Below are 19,944 nucleotides of genomic sequence, written 5' to 3'. Positions count from 1 at the left end.
CATCTATATAGCAACATGTCTGTGCTCTTCCAAACAAAGGCGTGTTCTACACTTAAAATTAGCCTAATTTCAGCCATTGGTGTAGCTGCTGTAGCCCACATCCCTAACATACATGAGGAAAGCTGCGATTTGCACTGGTGGAGCTCACTGTGGTTTCAAGCAGAGGTCAGCTCCACCAGTGCAAATTGCAACTTTCCTTGTATGCATGGGAATTTGTGCTGGTGCAGCTACACTGAGGACTTAAATAGGAGCTAATTCCATATGTAGACAATGCTCAAGTTTCTCTTCCACAAGGCAATCAAGATAGATGGGTTCCTCTGGTGAAGCAGCTATCAAGGCCACATATACCACTCTGCTCCTGCCATAAAACATTTCCTTTATTGCTTGGGCCTGCACAGACTTGGCATACATGACATTAAGGAGCTTCTGTTCCCATTGTTCTTGCAAACAGGGTTCAGGATTTGGCCCTAAGTTAGTCACTATACTAAATTGCAAACAATTTTCCATTATGGCTTTCCAGTGAAAAGGGATATTGTGACTCCCAAACTAACGTATCTTAATTGGAGGAATTTTCCATAATCCAGGAGCTATTTGCATATACCTATGAGTACAGTGATTAGCAGGAATAGGTATTGTACCCAATTACATATTTGGTGCTTGCATTATCATCTTTGGCTTAAATATGTGGCAACCCTGAAATTTAATTATTGTTTCTGGGAGACAGCAGATTTACATGGTATGTCTACTGAATGGTTTCTGAGGAGGGTGCCAATGAGACAGTATTTGAAAGTTTACACAATACACTCCCCACTTTGAAACCCACAATTGAGTGAAGTTACTTGTGGAGATGTTTTCACACTCACCTCACGGTCTGATCTCCGAGGGCACAAAGCGTCAACTTCATCAAAGAATATAACACAAGGAGCTGAATTTCTGGCCCGCTGGAATACCTGACGTACAGCACGCTCACTTTCGCCAACATACTGAAATAAGCAAGACATAAAACTCAATGAAACTATGTGAGACATCTACATTTTGCCTGACAACCCCAATTTAACCCATAATTTGAGGGTTGCCAGTTCACTCCATTTAAGTCTGCCACATCATTTTTTTTTAATTGGGGACAAATTTATATCTGAACTGGTTATCTTTGTGATGTCTCACAGTTACACATGCTCACATTTGATAAGATGTTACAGGCAAGGATCTCCCCTTTAAAAAAAAAAAAAAAAAAAAGATATCTGCGGTGTTTTGACTAAGAATTAATAGTTAAATTCTTCACTAGAACCTTCATGGATCTTCAGCTGGTCACATCATTTTAGTTATCAAAGTCATCCACAGATTTGCTTCATCTGAAGTTCATATTGTAATTATATGAATACAGAAAGGAACAATTGAAATAGAAGTGAGAGGTTCACTCAAAAACAGTCGTCATTTGCACACACAAAAAAAGATGTTCAAATTCTGAATAGGAATTCATTTACTATTGTTACACTTTGCACTCTCTTATCTTCAAAACTCTCAGAGTTCAGGAGTCAAAACAGTTTCTCTTTGCACTTAAGGAGACCGGGATCCCCACTATGGCAGATTTCTCTTTCCCTGCCAAAGGGCATCTCTTTCAGCAGACTTGAGGAAGCCTAGGACAATCAATCAAATCCACTGTTTCTAGTTCTATTTCACCCACTACCAATAAGCAGTAAGTGCTACACTCCTCTAACTCTGCTTTGAAAAACTAAGACTGAAGCCATTGTGCTCAACATAATTCTCACTTTTAATCAACTGTAGCACATATTAAAATTTAATTACTGTGTTTCTAAGCCCAGTGGTTAGAAATATGAGAGACTGAAGCTTCAAACTAGTGTTAATCGTTGATCATAAAAAGCAATGACATTTAAGCAACGTATCTTGAACGTTAACAACTTTTCTGATATTTAAACCTCCATTAAAAGTAGAATAGGAATGAGTTTTGATAACATTTTCAAACTTGGTTGCCTAAAGTTAGTTTAGTAGTTAGTTTGCTTAGGTAAGTGGCCTGATTTCTAGATGTGCTGAGGACCCACAGCTCTCATTAAGAATGAAAATTCTTAGTCCTACTTACATACTGGAAAAGATGCAAGTAACTGGCTACTTCACCAGGCCCCCCACAGCCTCATTTTCTTTACCATGAGAGGTCATTTGAGCTGGGACATATCTAAGCCACCCAAAATTCCTCTCTCCTCTTTCTAGAGCAGTGGTCACCAACCAGTGGATCACGATTGACTCAGTGATCCTGAAGCCTCTGACAGTCAATTGTGATCTCCGGCCACTAGAAGTCGCGCAGCGGGTCTAAGGCAGGCTCCTGGGGTAGGGGTAGGGGGTAGTCTCCACGCACTGCTCCTGCTTGCAAGCACTACCCCTCCAGCTCCCACTGACCAAGAACAGGGAACTGCGGCCAAGGGGAGCTGCGAGGGCGATGCCCACAGGAAGGGCCAGCACTCGGAGCCATGTGTCCCCCCTCCCCTTCCCCCTCCAGGGGCTGCAGGGGTGTGCTGGCTGCTTCCAAGAGCAGTGTGGGGCCAGGGCAGGCAGGGAGCCTGCCTTAGCCTCGCTGCACCGCCGACAGGGAGCCTCCTGAGGTAAATGCTGCCTGGCAGGAGCCTGCACCCCTCTCACATCCCAATCCTCAGGCCTGAGCCACCACTCAAGCCCTTGCCTCAGCCCTGAGCCCCCTCCTACACCGCAAACCCTCTCCTGCACTCCAACTCCCTGTCCCAGCCCTGCGCTCCCTTCCGGAGCCAGGACCCCATACCTCTTCCTGTACCCCAGCACTCTGCTCCAGCCCAGAGCCCTCTCCTGCACCCAAAGTCCCTCCCAGAGCTTGCAAACTGCACCCCCTGCTGCACCCCAACCACCTACCCCAGGCTCATCCTGGAGCCCCCTCCCATACTCCGAACCCCTCCACCCCAGCCCAGAGCCCACACCCCAACCAGGTGAAAGTGAGTGAGGGTGGGGGGATAGTAAGTGACAGAGTGAGCGGGCATGGAGTGAGCAGGGCAGAGTAGATCCTGGATTGCATTTAAATTCAAAAAGTGATCTTGTGCACAAAAAGGTTGGAGACCACTGCTCTAGAGAACAACCTGCCTGCCATAAGGGCTATAAGAATGAGGAAGAGGTTATACAATGCAATTTGTGTTGTGCAAACTATCTTCCATGTAATGATTAGGATTTTCACTTGACTCAGGCTTTAGCCAAGAATTCACTCAAAGGCATAGGCCAAGGTGCCACAAGCAAAAAACAAAACAAAACAAAACAATAAAATAAAAAACTTACCATATTTAATAGTTCAGGACCTTTCACAGAGATGAAGTTCAATCCAGACTCATTTGCTACAGCCTAACAAAAAGATAAAGACAAATATATTCAGCTCCCACTCCTGATCCTCAGTAGACTTTCTGAAGTCTCTGGGGAATCATCACAGTAAAAATAAAAATGGGATTTATTTTCTCTCCTTGACCGTTTTGGCAAGATTCCAGATGCTGACACTGAGCTGGGATATTATTTTTTATCCTGTCTGCTGAACTAAGAAGAACATCAAGGAAAAAGGAGATCTGCCAAGCGTTTGTCAAATTATACAAAGCTCTTTAGGAGATATACTATCCCTTTACCCACTCCCTAAAACAAAACAAATAAACAAACAAACGATTAGTTTTGGGTGATCGAAAACAGAAAGGTATTTAAAAAATTTTTTTTGGAGAAATGAAAAAGAAAAAAATCATTTTGAGGTCAGACAAAACATTTTGTTTCTGAGCTTTTAAACCTTTTTAAAAAATAAAATTGAAGTAAAATTCTGAAAAGATTGAAATAACTTTTCTTTTTGATGGTGGGGGCTGAAACACTTTAGGAAATTCAATACAAATTCACAAAATGTTTCAGTCAACTCCAATATAAATTTGTTGGCAGAAAACCTGTCAGAAAAAATTGTGCCCAGCTCTATTTTTAAGGCATTGGCTGCACAATTCTCATTGATTGATGAGAGCTACACAGAAATTTCACCCCATAAACAGCGCTTGATGGTCAAAGACAACTGGTCTGAAAACTTTGGGTGTTGGAGAGGGAAAAAGGCCATAAGAAATGTAATACTCCAGCAGCAATGCAAAAGCATTTGCAAGAGAAGGTATATGGTAAAGAAAAAAGAGCACAGCTGACCAGGTCTGATCACACCCTCCATAGTGGAAAATTCCAGTGATGGGCATCTCATAAACGAACAGTTTTCTTTCCTCGTTTTATTATTTTATTTTTATAATTTAATTCTTTGCCTTGTTTTCTTCCCATTCAAGTTAAATTGTAATTATTTTACTAAGAAACTGAATAACTTCTAAAGAAAATCTTGTACTCCAACTCCTGATGAGGTAAGTGAAAGAGTTTAACTCCTATTATATGGCCTGGACCCAGTTATTTTCCATTAGAAGCCAAATAGTCATTCTTACAAAACCATCTACTTTCTTTCTAGGACTCCCTAGTCTAATTTTGGTATTCTTCCACCTCCCAGTAGCCATGCGCAGGATGTGAATGACTAAACTCCTACCTTTGCCAGTAGTGTTTTGCCACACCCAGGAGGCCCTGCAAGTAGAACACCTGCAGGAGCTGTCAGGCCAAGAGCTTTGAATTGCTCTGGATTCCGCACAGGTGCCTGTAAAAAACCCAAATAGTTCTCAGTGACAGATGTAGCTGGTCTGAATTTTCATCTAACTGCAAACTAGAGCTAAAGCAAAAAGTGCACGACTCTGCAACAAAACTGAACAAGCAACAATATGGGCATATTTGGAGCTGAAAAATAGGTCAGTAGGTCCTGGTTTGTGGAAGCAAATGACTATTTTGTGCATACTTTAGACATTGACTTGAACAGTTTTAATAAAAACCTATTACTTAAGCCATACCCAGTTTATGTAAAGGCCTGTTGAGGAAGAGAAAATTGCAGTGAGAAATGTATGCACAATTATTTTACAAGTTATAAAATAAAGTTTAGCAAATTGTGAGAAAGAGTGAATGTGGGTCTAAGATTTATTTAACAGTTCAAAACCATAAAATAAATTTCTTTATAAATGTTTCATCATTAACAAAGAACAATTAGATCAAAACAGAGAAAGTTGGCTGCATATGTTCATTCATAAAATTGTGACTATTTTACCAGCAGTAAATATCAGATACGACAAAGCAGAGTTTTCAGAACACTAGAAACAAGGTCTCACAGAATTGGCTATCAGGATCTTAATAGAACCATGGACAATATTATGCACGAATACATTCTAGGTACATCCAGAGGGCCCCATGTACCGTGGCCATGGAACTGGCAGTAGAATCTATCCCTTGCAACAGAACTATGCTCTAGAACAGGGATCAACAACCTTTGGCATGCGGTTTGCCAGGGTAAGCACTCTGGCAGGCCAGGCTGGTTTGTTTACCTGCCACGTCTGCAGGTTTGGCTGATCGCAGCTCCTACTGGCCGCAGTTCGCCATTCCAGCCCAATGAGGAGATCTGGAAGCAGCAGCCAGCACATCCCTCGGCCCTCACTGCTTCACGCAGCCCCAGTTGGCCTGGAGTGGCAAACCGCGGCCAGTGGGAGCTGCGATTGGCCAAACCTGCAGACGTGGCAGGTAAACCAACTGGCCTGGCTCACCAGGGTGCTTACATGACACTTCAGATGCAGTTATCCATCACTTCAAAAATTCACAACACATCAAAAACTCAAAGCATGGGGACAATACTAAGTTAAATCTCAGGAAAAAAAAAAAAAAACAGACCGTTTGATTGTATTATGATTCATTTTCATATGAGACAGATATCTGAACGCTATAATTTTAAATGGAAGTGCAGCAGAATTTCCAGTTTGCTGCACCAGCGTGCTGCAGAATCCTGGGACCTTGCCGTAGAATTTAGGACCAGTTTGCTGTGGTACACCTAAGACCTTGTGTATATGCCCAAAGAAAACATCATGTAAGTTTGACTCCAGCTAGGTATCTTAGCCTGGCACTGCCTAACAGGACTTTAAACAGCATTCATGCCTACCAGTATTGCCATAGTGAGTTCCTCCCGAATGTCCTCCAGGGCTCCGACATCCGCCCATGTCACATCAGGGACGGTGACAAAGCCTTCTCTCTTGGCGGAGGGCTGCACCGAAGACAGTGCAACAATGAAATCATTCATTTCGATGCAGAGCTTCTGCAGCTGCTCCTCCAGCATGGGATCTTGCTCCTTTAGCAACTCTAGCAGCCTCTGCAATTCATCCTGAGGGAGAAGGCAGTGGGAAGAAGAGACAATGGACAAAGATTTTAAGAACAAATATCATTTTTCTCAGAGAGTTTCCTCTACAGACAAAGCCTGTCAGAGTCCAATGTGGTAACATTCATGACACAGTGCATGTGAATTTAACACTGGAGAAAGGTAACAGATTGACTGCCCTCCCCCCAACAATCACACACACACACACACACACACACACACACACACACCCCCCCATGACCAACGGTAATGCAAACTTCCTCCCACACTGCTCCGGAGAGAGTTCTCTCTGTGCTGCATATGCAGTTCTTGATCTCTTCTGTTGGGACTGCCAACCAGTCTGTTTAAATTCACTAATTCTGTTTATTTAAAAAGGTGATTGCTCATAACAGAGAACAAATCACTGGTTCTGCATAGCAGTACTGGGAATTTCAGCCAGGCATTTACATTCAGTTGTATATAGCCCCTAAAAGTCAGTGCTCATTTATAACAAGCTTTCAGTACATTTCTATGCATCACTGCATGTATTTTTAGGTTCTGTGGTTTAGTGGTTAATGCTGTGCAATTGCTATATGCAGTTTCCAGTCACCCTCTCTTGTTCTTCCAAGCCAGGGGTTGGCAACCTCTGGCACGCGGCTCATCAGGGTGGGCCAGGCCAGTTTAACTGCCATGTCTGCATGTTTGGCTGATAGCGGCTCCCACTGGCCACAGTTCACCGTCCCAGGCCAACGGGGGCAGCGGAAAGCACCACAGGCGGAGGGACGTGCTGGCCGCAGCTTCCCACCTCCCCTATTGGCCTGGGACGGCAAACCGCGGCGTCGGCCAAACCTGCTGATGCGGCAGATACACAAACCAGCCCAGCCTGCCGAACCCTGTCCCAAGCTGACCAGATCTGTGTTTGATCTTTAGGCTCTGGATACAATGGAAGTGAATGACAGAGAGCATCTTGCATTGTTTAACACTGCCCTATCTGGCAAACTGCGGTCCAGACAGACTCTGAAGGGAGAGGCTGAATACTATGCAGGTCTTCAGCTGGAACAATCTCCCTAGCATTTGGAGTTTAAAGCATTGATTATTAAAGTCAGCTCCTTACTGAAAAGTTTGTATCAGAGAATTCCTTGACCAAATAGCTCCACCTTCCACCATTAACTCTACCTCTGGTCCTAACGCAGCATGGTAATATTAAGGTGGGATGGAAGCTCTAGGATTTCCATTTCAGTAGAGGTACAAAAAGTTTAAGACATTCTATCTTTTGCTTACTTGATTTTCCCATAGAAGTTCGTGGAGGGGAAATGTTGGGTGAGGTTTGCGGAACCTTTCCCATCCTCCCCCAAAACAACAACTACATCACTTTGAGGGGTGAAACTCAACAGTCTGAATGCTTAATTTTTGCAGTTTGGATGAATTGCTGTAGAATGATTTTTTGTGTGGTTTATTTTTATAATAAGCATGTTACTGTTGACTGTCTAATGTGGTCCTACAATACTGTCATTAATATTGATCTTACACCAGTCCTTAACATACAGATCTCTATTATGAGTGTTTCCCGATGACCAGGAACCTCTTTGATCATGCTGACATGAGAGTTGAAGCTATTTGCCTTAAAAATAAATCACTCACTCACTCACCCACCCACCCCTAGTGTTCTGGAAACAGGTGAGGAGCATGAGTCATGATTATATTACCCTCATGCAGTTGCTTATTAGAGTCTTTCATCTTCCCTCTCTTTAAATTAAAAACTATTTTCCTGGACAATACTTCTATAAGTAGAATCTGAGTATGCACATGGAGTTTAGAGTACTCTGAAATATCAGCTCTTAAACCTGAAGCAGTCCTTGCAGAATGCAGGCAGAGAACAACTGATGTGCACAACACATTTTCAGGAAGCTTCCAAGGGTAGTACTTAAATTCACAGCAGATGGGTGCTGCTCACATTCAATGGCCACACTATTTCATCTTGAGACATCCAAATATTCTGATATCAGGCTGCCTGGAAACACTCTGGCTTGCAACAGGGCCCCAGTCCTGCTACGCATGCACAAATGACTTTTTCAGCATCATGCTGTATTGCAGACCCATCTTTTGGGGAAGCAGCATTTTAAAAAGGTAGAAAGAGGCAATAGTGCCATAGAGTAGAGGAGATCAAACACCAGTGAGTGATATCAGCTTAGGAGAACCAGACCCATAGTTTTAGCCCCCAGGTGCATTCAAAAAAGTTATAAGAACCATAAAGTTTTAGTATCATAATACCCATAGTTTGTACTATCCATTAGGAAAAGTACTTTATGAACCAGACGGATGAAGAATGCTACATAACCATAAAAAATTACATTCATTTAGAAACGAATATTGCTGTGATCAGAAATGTTTAGTGAGACTGAGTGGGAAGCTCACAAACAAACTGGTTAGTCTTTAAGGAATCGTGAAATGAGTGTAACAGTGGATTAATACCTTAGCAGGAAGCTCTGGATGTTTAGTATCCTTTTCCAACAGTGCTTCAGTTCCAGTCTCCAAGTTTTGCTCAGTCGTTGCTTCTCCAGCCTGCACACCTTTCCATTTCTGCTCCTCCAACTTTATCAGGACCCTGTTTACTGTACACATAGCTGCTTCACGACAAAGTGCCATCAAATCAGCACCTACATAGCCTGGAGTCATATGGGCTAAATAATGAAAGTCAAAAGATTCAGGGAGCCTAAGTTTTCGACACAAAGTCTGTAGAATTCTGTGTAAGAGAAGAAAATAGAAGTTGCAACAATTTCCCCTCTGATATGAAAGCAAACATCACTGCTCAGAGATTTAAGTCATCTCAGTTCACTCAGGCAGATCCTAATGGCCCAAGAGCCAAATAATTGACACTTAATTGGAGAGTCAGTTAATGCTGAGAGCCACAAAATTAATCTATGTTTTCTCCCAACCCTCACACTAAAAGAAACCTACAGTATCAGCCAGGTGATGCTCATTTAAAGGTTAAGAGTTTTGCTGAACATATATTATAATCAACTACAGGTTGTTAGTTTTTTGGTTTGTTTTAAAACAAACAAACCAGCACTGGATTTAAAATGTTAGATGACATCCCAAGTGGGTTCCACCAAAAAACTCAAATGGGTTACCACCCACTCAAGTGATTACTTGGTTGGCATTCCTGCATATGACAACATCTGTTTACATTTTACCTGCTCCATTCTTTACAAGAACCCTGTTTTTGTTTACAGAACGTGAGCAGGCAGGTCTAGTTTAAGGTCCAGCCTTAAAAAGGCACAATTTAAGTATGGAGAAGGCTGAAACACTTCTGTATAGCTAATGAGGGTAAAAGTGTTCAAGAGAAAAGATATAGCAGATAGAGGAACAAAGGAATAGCAAGGAATTTTTAGAATGTTGCTCTGGCTGATGCTTGTAAATTCTACCAAGCGATACAATTTACTCGCTAATCCAAGATTGTTCCACTTAAATCATGTCATCAATTATATTCTTCCTTTTATATTAAAATATTTTGTATTAGAACATGGATATTTTTCATCTCTTCTAGAGCATTCTCCATGTCAGAGCTTAAAGGATTTCCTCCCCAGGGCCAACAATCCTTCCACCTGAGGCCTGCAAACGATGCTGATAAGACAAAGATGCAAACCTTACAGAGTCATATTATCTTCCAGCAATACAGAAATCTAGAAGAGGGGAGCTAACCTAGTTTTTACAAATAGCAAAGTATTACTTCAGTAGGGAAATATTAAAAGGCATCACAAACCAGAGAAATGAAATCCACCACTTAAGTGTCTTTTTAAATTTAAAAAATACCTACCATTTGATCTGGACATCATTTATCCAAGCTGCTAGCACCATGCTAAAGCTTTGAATGGAACAATTTATTAAATGACTATTACCTTTAAAAGTTCAGTATGTTTTTCCTTTACCCACCTAACAGACAAAATTAAGTACAGTATCTTTAGTTAATAAGCATCAACTTATTTTCTTCCAATTTTTTGGCTCATTTGACAACAGCTCAATAGGGGGAAGTGACTCAAGGTACAGAGGTAGCAGTGACTGGCTCAGCCTGTGATCTAAGCACTATCATTCCTTTCTTTAAGATAATACAAGCATATTCACTGACAGCAAAGGTTACATTTTTTTTTTTTATAAGTGTATGATTAGAAGTGGGCATGAAAGCTGCCTAATATATGCATACAAATCAAGTTCCTATTTACACAAAGATGTGTATGAGCAAACAAAACCTGCATGCACAACTGGTGTGTGCACATCTTCAAATAACTGGGCCTAAACGAACAGCACTAGCCACTTAGTAACCAGCTGAAACATTCCTTCTATCTGATGGATTCACTGTATGTTAAATTAAACCGTAACAACAACTGTAACTTTTTCCTTTATTCTGTTACCCTGTTGTCATACTCCTATACATAAGATTGATTTTTTCCATTTTTCCAAAAAATGCAGCAATATTGGTAGTTCCTGTGGGCCCACATCTGCAGGAACTGCAGAAAACAACAACAACATGGAGGAATGCTGTTAGACTCCCAGCTTCAACTGTTCAAAACAATGATCAAGATTTTCTTGTCCAAGCAATTGCTCTCACATGTGAGGAAGATTACTGAAGATTCTACTCTCATTCACCATTCCTGCTCCTTGAAATGGCACAAGTTGTGAAATATCAACATCTTGATATGGCAAACTATATAATATCTACCATTTTTTTAAGTACATGGTGCATACCCGTGTGTGCTTATTCAGGATGGGTTATGTGCCATAGAGTCAAAAGGGATTGTAAAAGGAAAAGGTGAAATAAATGGCCTAGATAAGAAGCATCCCAAATACCTAAACACAATAATCAGATTTATAGTAGTGAAAATGCAACTCCTCTGGCTCAGCCTTGGTAACATAGCTGCTTTGCCACAGCTAAGAAGAGAGATCAAAATTAACATAAACCATTACAGGACCTCCCACTTAGAAAAAAGTGTTGGTTGAGTGGCCAGAGACTGTGCAAAGGGTCATCAAAAGCTGACAGGCTGACAAGGGGAACACAGAAAGAGCACACTGCGAGCGGACCAGTTTGTTTTTCCTAACGAGAGATGAGGATTATCACAGCTTACTCTTTCCTTACCAGCATTTGTAAGCAAGCCACAAGGTCAGGCTTTTCATTGTTTTTACTCTTTTCTCTACAGGCTTTGTACCCTTGGGGAATTAATAAATCTTTGTTTTGAATACACTGTTTTTGAACTGTTTAATCAACTCACTGGTCACAAGTCCCCAGAATGAAGGGTTTATAGGTGCCAAATGCAGTTGGGCCTATTGCAGTAACATGGTTAGGAAACAGGGCAGCTGCAGCCTAGAGATCCACTCTAAGTATAGTTGAGCCACGTGATTCCACTTAGAGTTAGGTGCAAGAAGTCAAGCCTGTCACCTCTGGGGTCTACTCAAGAGGTACTAAAAAGAATCTAAGGTGTAGTTGTGCCCTGTAGCCATGACAGGTGAATAAGGAGATTCAAAGACAGAATACTGAACAAAATACATATTGCTAACTCCAGAGTCCATTCTCTTCTTAAAGTTGTCCAGAACTCTTGTTAATGCAATGTGAAGAGGAGATTTATACATGCATCCACACGGGACAGCCGGGGATTGGACAGATAGCACAGAGATATACACACTGTTACCCCTTCTCCACTTACCCTTGCAGGCTGATTGGGTGCATGTGGTTACGTGTGCTATACATGTGTTCTTAACTGTCCACTAATTTGCAACAGTTTTACTAATCAGAAGCCTTGGCCTACTAAGATATACCTCTCTCTAGCTGCTTCATCAGGAATCCCTAGACAAATTTCTCGATCAAATCTTCCAGCGCGCCTCAATGCTGGGTCCAACGAGTCTGGTCTGTTAGTAGCTCCAATGACTAGGACCTGAGCAGTGGCAGCCAGGTTATTCAGGTCTGAGGATGGAAGGCAATAAACAAGTACTCAGAAAAGAGATCTGTCTGCCTATTGGAACATCACTGTTAATGCTACTCTTCTTAGACACATGCTGCAAGAACATATTTATTCTTGATCATAGTTGGGAAATCATTTACTGTTATGCAAAACAGCCTGAAGCAGCTTCTCTTTTAACCATGAAAATTTCTAGGTACTTATCTTTATTTCCACTAGCAACATAGTTTGTTTTTTTATACAATCTCAGGCATTTGAAACAACATTTACATAGCACTTTTCCAACACATATATTTACATAGCACTGAAAGACTTTCAAGGGTGCTGTATAAACTGATCTGTAAATGACAAGAGTCAGGAATATTTTCTCTTCACACTCAAAAGAAGCTACATTCAGGATGAAATGCAGCAACTGTTAACAGTGCATAATGACACTGCAACACAGGACAGAAAGTTAATACCATGATATCCAAAAAAAGCGAAGACTGTCACACTGGATCACGAGGGAAAATCTAATAAGGCAGAAATAAGTTATATGGAAAGGATTTTAACCAGGGAATTGGTCTTAATATCCCCCGCTTCTGCAAAAATACTTTGAGATCTTCAACTACCACAACTGTTCAGAGCTCAATTTAAACCTAATTTTAAACAAGTTAAAACCAAAACTGGACTTCAAAAGAGGGGGGAGGTTAATTTAAAAAATAAAAGTATGTTAATTTCATTGCTGAAACTGACCATCCATACAGGTTAGAAGCTGGGCGACAATTCTCCGCTCCATGTCTTTCGAGGCAACTTCCCTTTTTGGGGTGATTGCATCAATCTCGTCTATGAAAAGGATGCATGGTGCATTGGACTAGGAACAAGAACACCACAGTAATCACTCTCGATACACATAGCATATAATAAGTAATAATTTAAGAAAAGTGGTTCTCCCGTTTGAAAGCTTAAAAGATATATTACGGCAAGTGCTGTCACGTACTCTGAACAACCACCCAGTCTCAAACCCCAGCAGCCCCCCCTTCCCCACTCTCTTCATTCTCTTAGAGAAGCCAAATACACTGTGGAATTGGATCATGAGGAAACTAAAGCATGAGTTTTTTTAAAATATATTTTATGTTGCTTTGTGTCTTCTATAGACACTGTGTTGTTGTGCTTTTGCTGATTTGAAAATATTTAAGCCCAAGACAGAAGCTGAGACATTTAAATTTTTGTTTGGCAAGAAGTCACTAATGCTGTAGAATATGGAGAGCTAACACCATGCAACCGGCAAGGGGCAGGCGTGGGCGATAATGGAAACTATTTGCCAACTCAGATTACTAGAAGATTAGGATCATGTTCAAGAAGCTAAAGCAGGGAGCACATAAATTATAGATTTCCGTAACATTTCATTTAATGAACTCCAAGTTCATAAAAGGACAACGCTAATAAAAAGGTAGCACTTACCTGGCACTTTGATTCACCAGTGTATTTAAACATTAACTAATCCTTAAAAAAAAAGTATGCTACAGGCAAACACAAAGAAGCTTCTCTATTCAGATCTGCCAATGCCTCTCAATATAGAAAGGCAGAGTTTAAAAGCATACCGCCAAAGCTGTCAAGCCAGTGCAGCATGTGCGCCACCTAGCTGCTCGAACATTACTTCTCTGAGTTTATCACCACTTTTGGTACAGAAAGAGCATAATTTTGCTATGCAGGAATTATAGTACCAGACATATGGCGCATGCAAGAATACAAGTTTTTTGTTCATGAGACCCAAAAGTCACTGAAAAAGCAATTTAAGATAACAAATGTAAGTGGCTAAGATTAAAACAAAAAGAATTTTTTTTTAAATTGAAGCATGCTTCATGCAATAAATTCCACTGAAAAAGTTAATTTTGATAGCTAAGGGCCAGACCATTTTAAATGCAAAGAATATTTAAAAAACAAAACAAAAACAACAAACAACCCACATTATCCATTTTATACCATGATTTTGGTTCTCATTTCCTTATTGTTAGTAATAAAGGCTTTTTAAATTCAAAACAACAGTTCAGGTTCATATTGGGACAGAAACTAACGTGACTCCACAATCCTTGCTTCCTCTGAATCCCATGAAGGCTTGTGAATATGTTGTGAGGCCTCAAAATAGTGGTGATGGTGGAGAATGGAAATGGAAAAGAAAGCATTGTCAAAAGGCAGATATGGAGGACTCTCTAGGGAATTATACAGAGATGTACTTAAAAACGATTTTTATTAAGTAGCGTCCCCTCAACCCTTCTGCTTTTCTTTGCTCTCATGGAGAACCAGACAAACTAAGATACTCTCACATCAGTGTTTGGTCATCACCAACCTGGGCTGGATTTCAGCCAGTAACCCAACAGTGCTCTTGTGTATTTAAGACTGTGCAGATATGGGAAGAGTTAATCCTAACATTTTTTTCTTGGATTCCTAGCTCTTTCCTTGCAATTTATTATTTCACACTAATATCACTAATGTATCCAAATTCACAGACCTAATGAAGAGGTCAACTTCTTAAGTAACACAGAGTAGTAATTACTCCAGTGTATACAAAAGCCAAGTATTTTATGTAGTGAATTGCCTAACAGAGTGACTACACATTAATAATTGTATTACAGTTTATATTTACATTGAAGGGTCTTTGGGGCAGGTATTGTCTTTTTGTTCTGGGTTTGTACAGCACCTAGTACAATGGGGTCCCAGTCCATGACTGAAGATCCAAGGTTCTACTAATACAAATAATTCAATCTTAATTTCAAATTGCAGCAGCAGAAAGGAACCATTAAAAGGTTTTATGAAGAGAAAGGATCAAGCAATTTATTAGCTCAGCTCCCTGGCCTCACCACAGCTTGTTCAAACAACTCTCTCAGCTTCTGTTCAGACTCCCCAGAGACTCCTGATACAATTTCAGTAGCAGCTACTTTGAGCATTGGCAGTTCAAGTTCCTAGAATAAATGTAAAGAACATGGTTATGAAATCTCAAGAACATTTCCTCTTAGCAGGATTTTCTTTGACTAAGTCCCCTAGAACCAGTATTTATACAATGTATGTTATCATAATACTTTAAACTTTTGAGGAGCCTTTCAAGAGAAGTTTTTAAAGTGCTTTAGAAACCACATGCAACAGCCCTACATCTAAGTGATCAGAGGCACTTAACCAAATGAAAAGAGCTGGGAACAGAATTCAGGTCTCCTGGCTCCCACTTTAACAGCTTAATAGCATTGCCACTGATTACAAAACACTTAGTCTATACACTGATGTCTGAACTATGAGGAATGCTGATTTCAGTGACAAACTTAACAGAGGGCTTGTCAACATGAACATTTAGTTCATGGCAAACTTGAGTAATCTACCCCACACTAGCATGCTGAGCACTAGATGTCCAGGTGCATCCTAACAGTTCCTTAGTGTGTTTTGAAATGGGAGTACGTCAAAGCACACAAAGGAACTGTCAGTGTGCATCAGCAGGGTCCACACCAACACATAGTGCACGACAGATAAGCATATGGTAGATTTACATCCCAGCTTGCAGTGAAGTACATGTTTGTGTAGGCTAAAAATACCCAAGATTTAATTCCAAGAGAGTCTATCAACTTTATGCAATAAAAGCCTGCAAGTTTTCATTGTGAAAAAAGCTGTGTTGCAACAGTTCATAATTTATGTATAATTTCCAAACTATATAACCTACGGTCATTTAAGTGAATACAGCAACAAAAAAACAAAAAAGAGATACTGTATTGACAAGCCTGGCAATAAAGTCCTCCATTTATCCCCAGAACAGCGATAGTGCAACTTCTCCATACTGCCATAAGTTGTCTGTACCCTGTACAAGTAGAAAGTAGCTTATTCTCATTACTAAAATGTAGAAACAATCCCTGACATCTCTGATGACATCAGCTATAACAAGGGTCGGAAAACTACGGCCCCCGTCCAGCCCATCAGATGTTTTAATCCAGCCCTTGAGATCCTGCCAGGGAGCAGAGTCTGGGGCTTAACCCGCTCCAGCGGGGACGACAACTTGCCCCACTCCACGCATTCCATGACTCCAGGAAGCAGCATGTCCCCGCTCTGGCTCCTATGCATAGAGGCAGCCAGGGGGTTCCATATGCTGCTCTTGCCCCAAGCAGCTCCCTTTGGCTGGGAACTGTGGCTAAAGGGAGCTGCACGGGCAGCACCTGCGGACAAGGCAGCGCGCAGAACACCTGGCCACGCCTCTGCATAGGAGCCAAAGTGGAGACATGCCACTGCTTCTGGGAGCCGCTTGAGGTGCTGCTGGGAGTCTGCACCCATAACCTTCTCCCACGCACCAACCCACTTCCCCAGTCCTGATCCCCCTTCACCCTCCAAACCCCCTGGTCCTAGCCCGGAGCCCTCTCCCACACTCCAAACCCCTCATCCCCAACCCCACCCCAGAGCCCTCAGCCCTCCATACCTCAGCCCCTTCTGCACCCTGAACTCCTCATTTCTGGCCTCACCCCAGAGCCCGCATCCCTAGCCACACCCCAACCCCCAATTTCATGAGCATTCCTAGCCCGCCATACAATTTCCATACACAGATGTGGGCCTCAGGCCAAAAAGTTTACCCACCCCTGAGCTATAAGGATCCCACTTGTAGAGGTGGCTGTCTGACATCATACCAAAAGGCCCCATAACCTCAGCCATGCTGAACACAATGCCATCTACAGCCTCAGAAACAACTCTGACATCATAATCAAAAAGGCTGACAAAGGAGGTGCTGTTGTCATCATGAATAAATTGGAACATAGCTGTCTAGCAGCCTCTTGGTTCTCTAACACCACATTCTACAGGCCATTATCCTCTGATCCCACTGAGGATTACCTAAAGATACTACATCATCTGCTAAAAAAAACTCCCTGACAAAGCAAAGGAACAAATCTGTACAGACACATGTCTAGAACCCCGACCAGGAGTATTCTATTTGCTACCCAAGATCCATAAACCTGGAAATCCTGGACACCCCATCATCTCAGGCATTGGCACCCTAACATCAGGACTGTCTGGCTATGTGGACTCTCTCCTCAGGCCCTACACTACCAGCACTCCCAGCTATCTTCGAGACACCAATGACTTCCTGAGGAAACTACAATTCATTGGTGATCTTCCAGAAAACACCATCCTGGCCACCATGGATGTAGAAGGCCTCTATACCAATATTCCACACAAAGATGGACTACAAGCTATCAGAAACACTATCCCCGATAACGTCACAGCTAACCTGGAGGCTGAACTTTGTGACTTTGTCCTCACCCACCACTATTTCACATTTGGGGATAATATATACTTTCAAGTCAGCGGCACTGCTGTGGGTACCAGCATGGCCCACAGTATGTCAACATTTTTATGGCTGACTTAGAACAACGCTTCCTTAGCTCTTGTCCCCTAATACCGCTCCTCTACTTGCGCTACATTGATGACATCATCATCATCATCATCTGGACCCATGGAAAAGAAGCCCTTGAGGAAATCCACCATGATTTCAATAATTTCCATCCCACCATCAATCTCAGCCTAGATCAATCCACACAAACGGCCCATTTCCTGGACACTACTGTGCTAATAAGCGATGGTCATATAAATACCACCCTATACTGGAAACCTACTGACCGCTACACTTACCTACATGCCTCCAGCTTTCATCCAGGACACATCACACGATCCATTGTCAACAGCCAAGCTCTAGATACAACCACGTTTGCTCCAATCTCTCAGATAGAGACAAGCACCTACAAGATCTCTATCAAGCATGCTTAAAACTACAATACCCACCTGCTGAAGTGAAAACACAGATTGACAGAGCCAGACAAATACCCAGAAGTCACCTCCTACAAGACAGGCGCAACAAAGAAAATAACAGAACCCCACTAGCCGTCACCTTCAGCCCCCAACTAAAACCTCTCCAGTGCATCATCAAAGATCTACAACCTATCCTAAAAGATGATCCCTCACTCTCACAGATCTTGGGAGACAGACCAGCCTCCCAACCTGAAGCAAATTCTCACCAGCAACCACACACCATACAACATAAACACTAACCCAGGAACCTATCCTTGCAACAAACCTCGATGCCAACTCTGTCCACATATCTATTCAAGTGACATCATCATAGGACCTAATCACATCAGCCATATCATCAGGGGCTCATTCACCTGCACAACTACCAATGTGATATATGCCATCATGTGCCAACAATGCCCCTCTCCCATGTATATTGGCCAAACCGGACAGTCTCTATGCAAAAGAATTAATCGACACAAATCTGACATAAGGAATCATAACACTCAAAAACCAGTAGAACACTTTAACCTGTCTGATCATTCAATGACAGACCTGCAGGAGGCAATTCTGCAACAGAAAAGCTTCAAAAACAGACTCCAAGGAGAAACTGCTGATCTGGAATTGATATGCAAACTAGATACAATCAACTTAGGCTTAAATATGGACTGGGAATGGCTGAGCCATTACAAACATTGACTATCTCCCCTTGTAAGTATTCTCACACTTCTTATCAAACTGTCTGTACTATCTTGATTATCACTTCAAAAGTTTCTCTCTCTTACTTAATTGGCCTCTCAGAGTTGGTAAGACAACTCCCACCTTTTCATGCTCTCTGTACATGTATATGTATCTCCTCAATATATGTTCCATTCTATGCATCCGAAGAAGTGGGCTGTAGCCCACAAAAGCTTATGCTCAAATAAATTTGTTAGTCTCTAAGGTGCCACAAGTACTCCTATTCTTTTTGTGGAAACAGACTAACACAGCTGCTACTCTGAAACCTGTTTGATGAGGACAAATCACCACCTTATTTGACAGAGGCCAAACAGCTGTTGTATGGTAACTTCCAAGTTTAATGTCATAGGATTACCTCCTCATGGAGTCAGCCAGATCACAACCCAAAACAGATTTCACTTCCTTTTTAAAAAAATCCAGGCTGCAAGTCCATTCCTTGTGAGTGCTTGCAAGACGAAACTGAGCTTTTAATGCAATATTTTCCCCTTGCATGAGGATCTATCAAGGAATAATCCTGATTCAGATTGCATTTCTGTTATTTAAATTCTAATGGATGTTTATTTTGAGGTGAGAAGGGAAGAGGCAAGATAGATTAGAATGTTCTCCTCTTTGCTTTTATCTATCTGCCCTCTCCCTATCTTAAAAGAGCAGACAGGAGGAAGGGAAAGCACATATTAAGGCAGTCTCACCCCAGCAATTGCCTGCGCTAGTAATGTCTTTCCACACCCTGGTGGTCCATGTAAAAGAAATCCTCGAGGTGGGACCACACCTAAGTGATTGTATACTTCAGGGTGACGCACGTGTATCAGCATCTTGCATACCTCCTGTTAGAAAGAAGATAAAAATAAAGTAGATAGAGGAAAATAATGTAAACACTAAAATGCACAGAAGGATAACTTGTGTCTCACTTATTTCAGTGACTGATATTAGGGAGGTCAGTTCAGGTTAAGATCTATAGCTAGTCTTGCTGCCCTCATCTATCAGCGAGAGATAGCTCTCTCTCTTGCCAATGATCTGCTGAGTTGCTATGCAAATCCGTCCTGCTTGGGCTCCAGCTCCCCCATTTTGTATATATGTAGTTTTATTCACTGTTTTCTCTATCCCATAAGTAACACAGCAAGGGTTTAATTAAAACTAACCTTCAGAGTTTCATCACTGCCTCCCACATCGTCAAATTTCACTAAAGGGAACTGTAGCTCTGGTCCTTTAGTTTTAACTGGAAGAAATAAA

At 41.7% G+C, this 19,944-nt stretch overlaps 1 protein-coding gene across 3 annotated transcripts in view; it reads right to left on the bottom strand.

The window, feature by feature from the left end:
• Nucleotides 1–19,944, bottom strand: part of NVL (nuclear VCP like) — an 84,221-nt gene that overhangs the window by 49,400 nt on the left and 14,877 nt on the right. Inside the window, exons 8-18 of one of the 3 annotated variants that reach the window (XR_004373864.2) lie at nt 19,854–19,930; nt 19,404–19,538; nt 15,027–15,128; nt 12,922–13,039; nt 12,047–12,191; nt 8,711–8,981; nt 6,047–6,265; nt 4,565–4,669; nt 3,310–3,372; nt 1,485–1,637; nt 895–983 (exon numbers count right to left, since the gene is read on the bottom strand). Coding sequence is in view for 2 of the 3 variants with exons in the window: in XM_032781722.2 (XP_032637613.1) it covers nt 864–983; nt 3,310–3,372; nt 4,565–4,669; nt 6,047–6,265; nt 8,711–8,981; nt 12,047–12,191; nt 12,922–13,039; nt 15,027–15,128; nt 19,404–19,538; nt 19,854–19,930 (1,355 nt within the window). In the remaining variant the exon portion in view is untranslated. Of the gene's footprint in view, nt 1–863; nt 984–1,484; nt 1,638–3,309; nt 3,373–4,564; nt 4,670–6,046; nt 6,266–8,710; nt 8,982–12,046; nt 12,192–12,921; nt 13,040–15,026; nt 15,129–19,403; nt 19,539–19,853; nt 19,931–19,944 lie in introns of those variants that run through there. The other 2 variants (XM_032781722.2, XM_032781723.2) reach the window with 2 other exon arrangements.

This window comes from Chelonoidis abingdonii, chromosome 3 (assembly GCF_003597395.2).
Source record: "Chelonoidis abingdonii isolate Lonesome George chromosome 3, CheloAbing_2.0, whole genome shotgun sequence".
Classification (NCBI taxonomy): Eukaryota; Metazoa; Chordata; order Testudines; family Testudinidae; genus Chelonoidis; species Chelonoidis abingdonii.
Note: the sequence above shows the minus strand (reverse complement) of the source record. Positions and strands in the feature narration are given on the sequence as shown.